The 12,711-nt window shown below is 46.6% G+C and overlaps 1 protein-coding gene and 1 long non-coding RNA gene across 15 annotated transcripts in view; one reads left to right on the top strand and one right to left on the bottom strand.

Moving 5' to 3' along the window:
- LOC125159078 (uncharacterized) overlaps positions 1 to 12,711 on the top strand; it is a 52,975-nt gene that overhangs the window by 18,895 nt on the left and 21,369 nt on the right. For 8 of the 12 annotated variants that reach the window (XR_007149694.1, XR_007149687.1, XR_007149680.1 and 5 more), the window contains exons 1-3: positions 442 to 571; positions 2,112 to 3,387; positions 8,248 to 8,323. This is a non-coding gene — a long non-coding RNA (uncharacterized LOC125159078). Of the gene's footprint in view, positions 1 to 269; positions 572 to 2,111; positions 3,388 to 8,247; positions 8,324 to 12,254; positions 12,318 to 12,711 lie in introns of those variants that run through there. The other 4 variants (XR_007149686.1, XR_007149683.1, XR_007149682.1 and 1 more) reach the window with 3 other exon arrangements.
- Positions 563 to 3,190, bottom strand: PRR15 (proline rich 15). Of its 3 annotated transcripts, none has more exons than XM_047846937.1 (2): positions 3,107 to 3,190; positions 563 to 1,390 (listed from the first exon to the last, which is right to left on the bottom strand). In XM_047846937.1, the coding sequence occupies exon 2, from the start codon at positions 1,281 to 1,283 to the stop codon at positions 894 to 896; it is 390 nt and encodes a 129-aa protein (XP_047702893.1). In that variant the 5' UTR covers positions 1,284 to 1,390; positions 3,107 to 3,190; the 3' UTR covers positions 563 to 893. The 3 variants fall into 3 exon arrangements, with proteins under 3 accessions (XP_047702893.1, XP_047702904.1, XP_047702910.1); XM_047846948.1 differs by lacking the exon at positions 3,107 to 3,190 and adding an exon at positions 2,125 to 2,175; XM_047846954.1 differs by lacking the exon at positions 3,107 to 3,190 and adding an exon at positions 1,481 to 1,544.

Raw genomic sequence — 12,711 nt, 5'->3', positions numbered from 1 at the left:
ATTTACTACTAGCATTGTGAGACTCTACTGTCTGAAGATGTACCGAAGTAACAAAGAAAATTTAGGAATAATTATTTAGTACTTCTCCTTCCCTTCCTCAAATTTAATTAGTAAATAGAGACATCCGGCTAACTGGTGCCAGTCGGGGTGTTGCTAGTTCTGAGAAACGTGCCCCTCCCCTAGCTTTCCAGGAGTAGCTGTTGTACTGTGTGGCAAATGATTAACTCTGTCACTTTGGATTTCGTATGCCTGCTTTTAAGTATGACAGACTTCAGTCTTGCAATGGAAAAAACACAAATGTCACCTTAAGGCTTAGGGTGCAGCGGGTTTAATGGTCCACACTAAAACAGGCAGTACAGTTTTGTAGTTCAACATTAAAAGCAATCTTGCCTTACTTCTAATGCTTCTACCTAAGAATGCTTCCTGCTCCCTCTCAGCCCTTCCCTTAGGTACGAGTCTACACAAGTACTTCTAAAGTGCATTTTTCTGGCGTTAAAAACAGCAGTGCTCTCCAACAGCGAGTCCTGAATCGGAGCACTGCTTCCTCCTTGGAGGGGCTGTGCAGTTCCAGGTGAGTGACCCACTCAGAGAAGTACCCTTCTCACTCCCCAGGTGGCACAAGGGGCCACTCTTGGGGGAAAAAAAGGATTATGCCAACTTCCTCTGTGGCAGGTATCTTCGCTTACCACAAGTACATATTCAGTGCCTCCTCGAGCCATGAAATACTGAAAACTTAACCGACACTTCAATTTCCAGGAAATTAAAATCGTGGAGGCCTTTGTGAATACTCAGAAGTTGGTGGGATTAGAACCAGGTACTGGGGCGGGCCGCAATTCTCGGGGGCTAGGGTAGGGAGGAGTGGTGGGGAGAAAGACAGTCCCGCCGCGCTGTGGCTATTGCTTGTCGTCGTGGGGGTCACCAGGGAAGCCCGCCTCCTCAGGGGACCTGACTCCTTCGGGGAGCAGAGTGGCGCGCACTTTCCTCTTCTCCTTAAAGCGGCCGGAGCGCGAGATCTTCAAATTGCGGCGGCTGCTGCCTGACTTCTCCCCGCACAACTTGTCCAGCTTGTGGGGCTCGCCGGCGCCCCCAAGGAGACTGGGGTGCTGATTCTCCCGGGAGCTGCCAGTCCAGTCGGCGCTGGGTGGCGCGGGCGGCGCGGGCTCCCCGGGGGCAGGCTGGGCGGGAGGCTGCGCCCCTACCGCGGCTTCCTTGCTTTTCTTTCTGCTGTTGGTTAGCGATTTCCACCAGGACCCGGAGCTGCCCGTGCCGCCGCTGTCGGCCATGGCCGGGCGGCGCGGGGCGCGGCAGGTGGGCAAGGGCCCTCTTTCCCGGTGGGGCCGGCGGTCCGCGGCAGGACAGCAGGCTACGGGGTGGGAGCCTAGGCGGCGGCCTGTACCCGGGAAGCAAACAGAACGTGGTTATGGGTTTGACCAAGTCACGTGCCCCCAACCCCACTTCCTCCCCTCGCTCCGCCCGTCACCGGATCGGCCCGGGTCCGAGCACCGCAGGCCGGGAGCTACGCGGCCCTCCGAGGGCACCGCCGCGTCCCCGGGGGGCGCGGGCGGACGAGTGGTGGCCTCCAGGGCGCCACCATCTGGTCTCCAGACACCTTGGCACTCCCCCGCCTCAACCCTCGCCTGGCCTCCAGGGCCGGTGCGGTGGTCTGCGCGGGGGCCGCCGGGGGAGGTTCCCGGGCATGCGGATTAAGCCGGCCCGAGAGGAAGCTGGCCTGGTCTGTTACCCTGATTGTAGAGGGACGCCCCAAAGTGACCCAGCGCGGCCCCGCGGGGCCTCCTCTTGGATGAGCATCTGAGCGGAGGGCGCTCGGAAGGGGGTGTGCTATGGATGAGCACTGAATATTAGACTCCTGTCAACAGTTCCGAAATTTCCCTTAAAGGTGTTTTTCCATAGACTTCTGTCCCAGAATCCTCTTCGATGTGATTTTTTGGGGGGGAATTTACATGCCGGTAAGAGCGAGGTAAAGCTCAGGATGTGTTGTTTCTTTTAAATTCTGCTTTTGACAGAACTTCTGCCTTGCCGCTTTCAGAGAAACTGGTCTAGACTTAATTTCCCTTGAAAACCGCGGTCCCACTCTTCCTTTTATTCCCCAGACACCAATCTTACGTCTCTTCGAAGCCACCCCAGCCGATGGTTGAGATGAGGCCAAGCGGCAAACGTCCTCTTCTTTTTAGTTCTGTATCAACATATGCACCGACTTTGTACCAGGCAGCGCAACTCTTGAGATTTTTCGTTACAAATTAAAGGCGTCTGTTCTTTTTTGCGCAATTCCTTCCTCCAAAGGAGAGAAACCTGCTGCGCGCAATCAGGAACTCCAAACCCATCTGCTTCTCCCCAGCTTTTAAAGCAGCGCTCTGCGGCCCGAAAAGACTGTTTATTAGCACTTAAGGTGCTAATATGGGGAGCGAGACACCTGTGCGCGCCTTCCGCGCTCGGCACTAACTGTACGAACGCGCAGGGTTCGCTTGCGCCCGGGAGCATTTCCAGGTTTCCTCTGGGCTCCGTCCCAGCCCACGCGCCTGGTGCTCGCGGGAGTTGCCGGCGCGCCGGGGAGCAAAACTTGAGCGGTGTTTGTTGTTGGAAAAGTTCTGCTCTCGGAACCGCCGGGAAAGTTTGAGCGCCTACGCGAGGCGGCGCAGCGGCCTCCGCAGCAGAGACCCGGGCCCCGGCTCCTCCCCAGGATGCCCCGAGGGCACACTCGGGCCACGACTTGAAAACAATAGAAGATGAAGCCGCCAAAAGTTCTTCCCCTAAAAAGGCACCCTCTCCCCAGGGCACGGTTTGCAGTTGGGTCTGCAAACCTCCTGCTCCCTGTATTTTACGGATCAGCGAAGCACCCCAAGTTATTCATGGGTGGTGGGGTGTGCCGATGGCTGCCTTCTGTCTTCTACCCTACATTCTCTTTTCCACAACCGACGTGTGCGCGGAAAGGCTCAGCACTAATTGCGCAAGGAAAACGCTGCAAATTACGCAAATTTACGCAGAGCGCCTGTGGCTCGAAACCTCTCCGGAGCCGGGGTAGCACCCCAGGTTGACACCTTGGGATGAGCTCTGTCTTGGCGGATGCAAAACCACCCTGATTGCTCACCTGTTCGGGCTTCTGAAGATCCCAAGACTCTGAGCCGACCTCACCTCCAAGAGAACGGAGGAGGTGCGCTTGGGACAACCTGGGGAGGTCGGGCTTTTTTTTCTGGAAGGTGTGCCTGCCGAAATGTCTGCAGTCCAGCTAAGCCGATTGCTGCTGCTCGTCTCCCCTGGCGCTTCCAACTTCTGTTCGGCGCAGCGGTGGCGGCAGTTCTGGGCTCGCAGCGCACTCGGCTCCGGCGTGAGGGCCCCGCGGCGGAACAGGTGCCAGGCTCACTGCCCCAGGTGAATACCCAGATAGGCTCTCCCGGTTAGTAGCCTTTCATTCTCGCGCGCCTCCCTCTTCCCTGCTAGCGACTCCCCGGCAGCCGCGGGAGATGGGACCTCGGCTGCTCACTCTGGTGTACTGAACCTTCCTACACATCGGTCCTTTGCACGGGAAAGACATCTGTCTGCCCACCTGCTGGTCATTCGCCAAGTATTCGAGAAACCAGAACCCCCGGGAAGGGGGCGGGGGGGAACACCAACCCAGGAGGCGGCCACAGCTGCCGCAGGTGCAGGTAGGAACTTTGCGTTCCCGCCCTCCAGGGCAGGAGATTGGATCAGGTCACGTACGTGGCGCCGGCCTGGGGGTGTCTGATTGGAGAAAGGCTGAGCTGCGCCGCACGCCGGCCGGACTCCTTCTGGAAGAAGAAACAGTAGAGGAGACCCTGGCCAGGAGACCCAGGCTGTAGGTGGGATCCGCAGGGTAAATGTTGCCGCAGCTTTTCCTCTGCCCCTGCCCTGATTTCTTTTTTCTCTTTCTGTCCGGGTCCCCAGCCGTGGCCAATCAATTCCCAGGGGTCCAGTTTTGTAATTCACAGGAACTGTTTCATATCCAGGCAAAATGTTGCAGAGTTGCAGGCACCCTTAGTTGAAAGGCGTAATATTAACAAGTTCTCTGTGTGCCTGCCAGGCGCGGTTTCCAGCGCTCTCTGGGGGTAACACATTTACTCCTTACAGGAACCCAAGTATGTAGGTGCTGTTGTTTCCTCATTTGACAGGCGAGGAGACCCTAGCACTGAAAGGTAAATGGTTGCTCAAAGTTACATGCCTGGTAAGTTGCAAAGCCGGATTTGAACCCAGGAGGTCTGACTCCAGTTCCCAGGGTCTTAACTAGCACGTGAGACCACAACCTGCCAGTCTTGGGCCCTTAAGGGACTTAATGAAGATGTGAATTTCCTTCCCTTAAGTTTGGAGGTCCAGTGGACAGGCATTCCACCTGGGGAGTACCAGTGCAGCCCTGAGCCACTAGAGGATGTGAACCAGTGGATTTCGGCCAGGTTCAGGCTTGTGCTCCTGGGAACATATGCGTGCTTTTCATTGGTTGGGTAGAAAGGAGTTGCCATAGGCCATTTTCACTAATGAAAGCAGAATTCCAACCTGCTTCATCTTGCAGGATGCTCTTCTTTTTCAAAGAACTATTCTGATGTTCCTTGATGTCATGAATAACTTTACGGAAGGAGTGGGCATAGAGCAACTGACATCTGAGCATCATTGTTCTAGGACTTTTTTTTTTTAATGTTTATTCATTTTTGACACAGAGAGAGAGAGAGAGAGAGAGAGCGCGCGCGCGCGCGCGCGCGCGCGCGCGCGCGCGCATGAGCGGGGGAGGGGCAGAGAGAGAGGGAGACACAGAATCTGAAGCAGGCTCCAGGCTCTGAGTTGTTAGCACAGAGCCCAACATGGGGCTCAAACCCACAAACTGTGGGATCGTGACCTGAGCCAAAGTCAGACGCTTAACCGACTGAGCCACCCAGGCCTTTCTGAAGCCTAAAAATAGTGAAAGACATGATGCCTGTCTCAGCTTAAAATGTAGAATTAGTGGAAAGAATTTTTTATAGAGTGTTTTAATGCATGAAATATAAAATGAATATTTTATATCATTAATTTCTTAATTTAGCATTCGTGGATGTTTAAATGATAATGCACAACTGTGTATTTGAAAGTGGTGTAATTTCACTTATTTGTTGCGATTAGTTTTAGAGAGTAAACTTTGAATTAGCGCACCAGGACTGGAACAAAGACAGGCCACCCACCCCCTGGGAGGCGAGGACAGGACAAGTCCTCATAGTGCCATTCCATCACAGATGAAGACACTGGATCAAGGGGGAAGGCTTAAACCATAGATACTTTCACAGCCTCTGGTAATTAGGAGTACCCATCCAGTTCTGACTTATGGGGCCATAAGGAAGATGTCTGGGAATGTTTCCTCCGTGGATAAAGGACAGCTTTCTGAGAGAAGAAAATCTTTTGCTGTACCCTTGATTTTTACATTTAAACACAGCATGAGGATATGATGTCTGGTGTTGCAGCAGCCATATTGTAGCAGTGAGTCAACAGGCATGGGAATAAAAACCAACATGCTAAGGATGATGGCATGGGAGTGTGAAAAGTGTCTGGGTCTTGATGATTTTGATGAGCCCCTGAAAGAACCCTGGAACCATCTGCCTCCAGACTACTAGTTGAGTGAGATAATATATATTCCTATGATTTCATCACAGATTTAAATACAGTTTCCTGTTACTAGCAGCCAAAAGTGTTCCCCTTTGATACAATCTATTAGAGTTATAGAAAAATATATTGTTCAAAAGGGAAAAAAGGTAGTATGGCCACATTTTTTTTCTGACCAATCTGAAAAGTTCTTCACTGAAGGAGGATTTAGTGAAATGTTTAAGTGATGGGAAAGTTTATAGAAGTAAGCCATCTACATTGAAAAGTTGATTTATCTATCCAGTGAATACCAGGTGACTTTTAATGTTACAGAATTTAAATATGCTTAGATTGGGCAGTGCTTACATTTCTTAATATTTTTTCTTGTCATATTTTATTTTTTTTAAATGTGTAGATAGTTTGAATTAGAACATTTCTTTCCTTCCCTCTTTCCTTCCTTCCTCCCCACCTTCCTCCCCCCTTCCTTCCTATCTTCCTTCCTTCCTTCCTTCCTCCCTCCCTCCCTCCCTCCCTCCCTTCCTTCCTTCCTTCCTTCCTAATTCACTGGCCTCTTAGGTGCACATTTAAGTGCAATAAATGATAACACTCAAAGGCAAAAGAGAATGAATTCCTAGAGGGCAAGATTTGCATACTAGAAATTAAAATAAGAACTTTCAAGGTTAAACTTGGCGTTTCTTTGGAGACTGGGAAATAGATTATTTTCTTTTAAAGCATTTATAGTGGGAACTGGGCAATAGAAAACACATGATGAGAGAATTTAAGAAGCACAGCTAATCAAAATGAAGAAAATAAAGATCATTTATATTCTTTTCACCCAGGGATACCTATAGTTAATGTTGGAGGGTTAGTCTTTCTATTTTTTTTTGCCCCTATTTTTACATTTACTCTTTTCGTCTTTTCCATTCCTTCCTCTCCTCCCTTCCTTTATTCCTCTCTTTTATAGATGCTTCCATTCTTTGCAAATTAGACGCTGATCTCCAGTGGCCTTTTCCTTTCTTGTCATCAATGTATGGGTAGTTTGATATTCCTTTTCTCCTTTCTGTGTTTTCACATCGTGTTGCTGGATTTAGTTTATAAACTTCATAACTGAGCATTACACCCATGCCTGAATCTGGGATCCGCTTTTTACAGCATCACATCCGGAACCCACATCAGGTTAACATGAATGCGTGTATACAAGTACACAAATTGCAAGTGACAAAATACTGCTAATCATTTTGGTTTTACACTTGACCTGAGCAAGGCTGATTGGTACAGTGCAGCCTCTCTCTGACGTTCAAGCAAGACCAGCTGACTCTTCCTAACTTCCTGCCCCTACTGTCGATGTGTTTCTTCATATTCTTGGATGTCATTGTATTTTACTCCTTTTCCTTAACAAACAAACAAAAAAACCAACTGTATGAAGATTTAAGGCCTAAAGCAAAGTTAACTTACTCTAGAAAGGATTTTCAAGAGTTTACGGGCACTACCACACACGATCACTTTATATACACTACATTCATGGCTTGAGGAGTGTGGGACAATGAAAACAAGATGTATGTGAGCACCCGCCCATGGCCGCACCCTCCAGGAACAAATCCACTCATTATTCTCCTAAACTCCAGACCATTTCTGTTCTAAAGCAACTTAATTGTCCTTGCAGACCTGTGGAGGGTGGGAAGGGGGGTGGGGTACAACTTACTTCTAAGCAGTCCGAGGCCTGAGGGTATGGCTCTTTGAACCGGGAAGGATCCCTCTTCCGGTGAGCCTGATGCTTTATAATTCCTCCATTGGTTCCAGGAGGCTCTCAGAAACTGAAATTGTGTTGATTCCCAATTGTTTTCATCAGGGGAGTTCATCCAACTAACCTAGCCTGCCAGTGACAGGAATGGGTGTGTTTTAATTAAGAGTGTAAATTGTTTGGTGTTTGTCCCACGATTAGCTATAATTTTCTTGTTTATTTGTTTATTGACTGACTCCCTCACTAGAAAGTGAATTCCATTTTATTGAATGATGTTTTATATAATGATCGTAACACTTCCTATGGATGAGGTACAGTTCTGCTTTATAAATATTAACTTATTTAATCCTAAAAGCCCTGTGAAATGGGCACTGTTATGTTATTATTAAGGTAACTGAGACACTAAGAACTTAGGTTACTTGTCCAAGGTCACCCAGCTGGTTGGTATAAGAGCTAGCATTTGACCCCAGGGAAATTGACTTGAGAGTCCAGGGACCTAACTAACCACTCTGGGGTGTGGCTCTCCATGAGTGCTAAGACATGTCATTGATGAATCCTTAGGACATGGCATGCTACCTGGAGATAACAGTTCTTCAATATTCTTGAATAAGTGACCATCCGATGCATAAGTATAAATGCTTTGTTAGTTATAATATGACTGGCTTATAAAAAGAAATGTGATGAAAATGGCAATGACCTAAAATTTCAGTCTGTCATTACATGTAATAGCCAGATTTTAATTCTGAGATGCGGGTACAGTAAGTGGACCAAATTATCTGATAGGTTTTTGTGTTTGTTGTTACGAAACTGGAAGGAATACTATCCTGTCTCAGCCCTACGAAGGAGATACATTAGGCGGGGAGACGTGGAGGGGGCGGAATAACGTAATGGCAGAGGATGGCTGCTGAGATTTTATTCAATATTGTATTTAGGGAATAAGTGAGTGATCCAGAGGACACGGCATCTCGAAACCAGTCTCCACGGCACGTCCTGACTCCGGAAACAAAGGTAATTCAACTTTATTGTTTGTTAGGACATCGTCGATGGAAATGAAAAGTCACGTGTTCCCATCCAAGGTAATGTTCTCTGGCTGGCCACCTGGTTCCGGGTCAGAGCTGGGGTAAACCAGCTCCTTTAAAAGGCGGCCTCCTATCTGCAGTTGTCAATTTCTCGTTTCAAGGGGTGGTGCGTTTGGTTATGCTCCGTTTGCCAGGTTATATTTTCTCTTTTGTGTTTGTCAGTGTGTCCGTTTGTTACGTCACGTGTGTAGAGGTAGAAGGCGGATATCTAATGGGAGGGTAATATAATGCAGGAAGTGAATCTTTTGGTTTCCCCACCTGCATCAAGGCCAATGTCAAACTTACATAGTTAGAAATCTCCAAGAAATAGCTGCTTTTATTGGTGTTAGTCTGTCAGGGGAGGTCACCAAAGTTTTGGTGTTCAGCTCTGCTCGTGTGTAACCACAGGTAAATCTCACACTGTACATTCTTTTTCTTTTTTTTTTTTTAAATTGATGTTTATTTTTGAGAGAGAGAGAGAGAGAGACAGAGCAGGGGAGGGGCAGAGGGAGAGGGAGACACAGAATCTGAAGCAGGCTCCAGGCCACCAGCACGGGAGCCCTGCATGGGGCTCAAACTCACAAACGATGAGATCATGACCTGAGCCCAAGTCAGACGCTTAACCCACTGGGCCACCTGGGCGACCCTCACACTCTACATTCTTTTTTTTTTTTTTTTTTTTTTAATGTTTATTTATTTTTGACAGAGCATGAGCAGGGGAGGGGCAGAGAGAGAGAGGGAGACACAGAATCAGAAGCAGGCTCCAGGCTCTGAGCTGTCAGCACAGAGCCTGAAGCGGGGCTCGAGCTCACAGACTGCGAGATCGTGACTTGAGCCGAAGTTGGACGCTCAACCAACTGAGCCACTCAGGCGCCCCACCCTGTACATTCTTAATGAACATTTAGGTTTATCTATTTGATGTAATTTCATTTACATAGTGGGAGAAATTGCTTCAGCTGCAGCTATAAACCTTTTATAACAATGGCAAATTTAAAATTCTTACTATGTGCTTTTCACTTTTCTGTGGGCTTATCCAAAAGTGAGTCGTATTCTTTTCACTTTTTTTAATGGTAGAAGAACCCTGAGAGAGACAGCTACTGTAAGTCTGACAGTTTTATCATAGAAAGCTGAAGCAATTTGCTCAAGGTCACAAGACTTTTAAGAGGTGGAGTTATTTAGATTTAGTTTTAGTTACTCTGTCCCTAATACAGTGTTCTTCTCATGTAGCTATTTGAATCTCATATTGCCTTTTAATTAATCATTAGATCAATAAACATTTGTTGGTTTCACAACCGTTATATCAAAAGAGATCGTCATACTTTAAAAATTCTGATGAGGTCAGTGTCTTCTCAGTTTCCTCCTTGGAACAATGCTAAATCATATGTGGCTGTTTAAATATTAAAACCCTATGGAATCACAGAGCACTCAAAGCTCAAATTAATGCTGGGAATTGTAATTACATACATTTCTTGTGAAAAGACTTGATGGTTGGTTTGAATTACAACTGTGTGGCTTTGGGAAAATTACTTAATATCTTTAGGCTCTGGTTTCCTTAAATGTAAAGTGGGGATAATACCACTTCTCTGGGAGGTCGCCAAGATTAAAGTAGACAATACATTTGTCAAAGTCCCTAGCACAGTGCCTGACACATAATAGGCACTCAGTAAATGTTAGCTTCTCCTTGACTAATTTCTTTCATTGGCTGTGTGGGAAAATTATGCGAACAAACTGTACAAGTCAATCACTTCCAAGGGCTTTTTGAAAATAATGATAGAGAGTCTTAAGAGAGCACTGTCATTATTGTTGGTTGGGGTCAGTTTTTTCCCTGCAAGAACATAAAGTTAAAATTTACTGGAGAGTATTTAATACACAACAATTTGCTATGAATCTGACTTTTCTTCAGGAACACACTTAATGATGAAATCAAATCAAGCAGAAGTTTTTTTGCATGCGATTCAAGAACGCTCTTTATCCAGTCTGCACTGAAATTGCATTACCTGGAGTTAAGGAGGAAGTGTACTCAGTTGAGCTTGGAAGCAATGTTACCAGAAAAGGATTAACAAATCATAAGACAAAATCCTTGGAAGTAAGGTCACTAGCAGACTGTGGCTAGGGCGCAAGCCAAGGAATAGGTTTCCCATGTGCTGCCCCATTAGTTCCTGGAATCTTAATACATAACCTGCATCAGCGAATGGTGCCCAAAGGAGGGAAGGAACGAGAGCATCACGTCTCTGCCGTGTTAGACAACATGGCACTCCTTGTTTTCAAAAGTTAGTTTTTATTTTATGAGAGCAATGTATGCACACGTAGGTTAGAAATGTGTATTAGACTTGCCTCTGATTGATCAATATTAGACGTTCTCTTTTAATTACCTACTCCGGTCTTTGAGGATTTGGTTCTCCTATACCCTGCCTTCTGCTTCCCCCTCCAGTTTTCCCGCTAGAGTCATATTACAGCCTTTGTTCAGTTGACTGCTCCATGCTTATATTGTGACTGTATAAATATTGTTCAGACTGAGCATTATAGGGTACAGATCACTATATTTGCTTTCTTTTCCTGAAGTTACTAATGACCCTCTTCCCCTCTTTCAACTGGTCCCCTTTCGAGTTCTTTCTTACACCTTCCAATAGCTTCTTGGTACACTTTTCTACAAGTTCAGTCAAACCAATATATATGTGCTCCATTCCCCCAAGTGTTACTCCCAGACACTTCCTTCTCCTTCCTTATGGACTGCTCTCTCTCTCTCTCTCTGGCCTGCTGCATAGCTTCTTCCTGGGAATGCCTTGAGTCGGATTCTGCATTTCCTAGATTTGAGCCTCCCCCTTTCTTGTTGGACAAGGTGCTGCAGCAGAGGGCTGGGTGGTGGCAGTCCCCAGTGTGGCTGTCTCTTTCATCACGCAGTTCCAGTCTGGGCTGTTTATCCTCCGTGACTGGCACACGGCTATCCACCTGGGACGTCCTTTTACCCTTATTCTGGAGAGTTCCTTTGTGCAAAGGAACAAAGTAAACTTCTCCTTAATCATGGCACTATAATTAATTCAAAATGGATCACGGATTTTATTTATTTATTTATTTATTTATTTATTTATTTATTTATTTTTTAACGTTTATTTATTTTTGGGACAGAGAGAGACAGAGCATGAATGGGGGAGGGGCAGAGAGAGAGGGAGACACAGAATGGGAAGCAGGCTCCAGGCTCTGAGCCACCAGCCCAGAGCCCGACGCGGGGCTCGAACTCACGGACCTCGAGATTGTGACCTGAGCCGAAGTCGGCCGCCCAACTGACTGAGCCACCCAGGCGCCCCGATCACGGATTTTAAATGTAAAACGATACAACTTTTAGAATAAAAGATAGAACCTCTGTGATGTAGGGGTAGGTGAAGGATTCTCAGACATGGCTTAAAGCATGATCTATAAAATAAAAAACTGCTAAATTGGACTCCATCAGAACTAAAAAAAAACCCCAAAAAACCCTTTTGTTCTGGAAAAGATCCTGTTAGGAGGAGCTGAAGACAAACTATAGACGAGGGGAAAATATTTGCAAACCACATACCTGACAAAGGTTTTACACCTACAATATATAAGAGACTCTCAAAATTCACCAGTAAACAAATACAATTATAAAATGAGCAAGAGATGTGAATGGATGTTTCACTCAACCGGAGTTACAGATGACAGATGAGCACACGAAAAGATGTTCAGCATCATTAACCATGAGCAAAATGCAAATTAGAACCACAATGAGATACCAACAGGCGCTTGCCAGAATGCTTAAAATAGAAAATAATGGTAACACCAAATGCTGGTCAGAATGTGGAGAAATGGAATCACTTTCTTTTCTTTTTTTTTTTTTTTTTGCATGTTTATAACAGCTTTATTGGTAATAGCCAGAAGGAAGGAAGGGAAGGAAGGAAGGAAGGAACAACCCAACTGTCCATCAATAGGTAAAAATGTATAAACAGCCTGTGGCCTATCCTTACTATAGACTACTGCTTAACAATAGAATGAATTGACCTATAGACATGCTACAACTTGGATGAATCTGAGAATAACGATGCTGAGGGAAAGAAGCCAGACCAAAAAGTATACATACCATATATGATTTCATTTATCGAAAACTCTAGGAAATGCAACATACTGTACGGGGACAGAGGTAGAGGTGGATAGGGAGGGAGATGGGAGAGAGATTTACAAAGGCCACAAGAAAACGTTTGGCGGTAATAGAATGTAAAACGGTTCAGCTTCTCTGGAAAACAGTTCTGTGGTTCCTTAAAAAGCTAAACATGCAAACACGAGCCGGCGGTTGCACTCCTGGGCGTTTATCTCGGAGAAGTGAAA

Source organism: Prionailurus viverrinus, chromosome A2 (assembly GCF_022837055.1).
Source record: "Prionailurus viverrinus isolate Anna chromosome A2, UM_Priviv_1.0, whole genome shotgun sequence".
NCBI classification, from domain to species: domain Eukaryota; kingdom Metazoa; phylum Chordata; class Mammalia; order Carnivora; family Felidae; genus Prionailurus; species Prionailurus viverrinus.
This window is presented reverse-complemented; position numbering and strand designations above follow the sequence as displayed.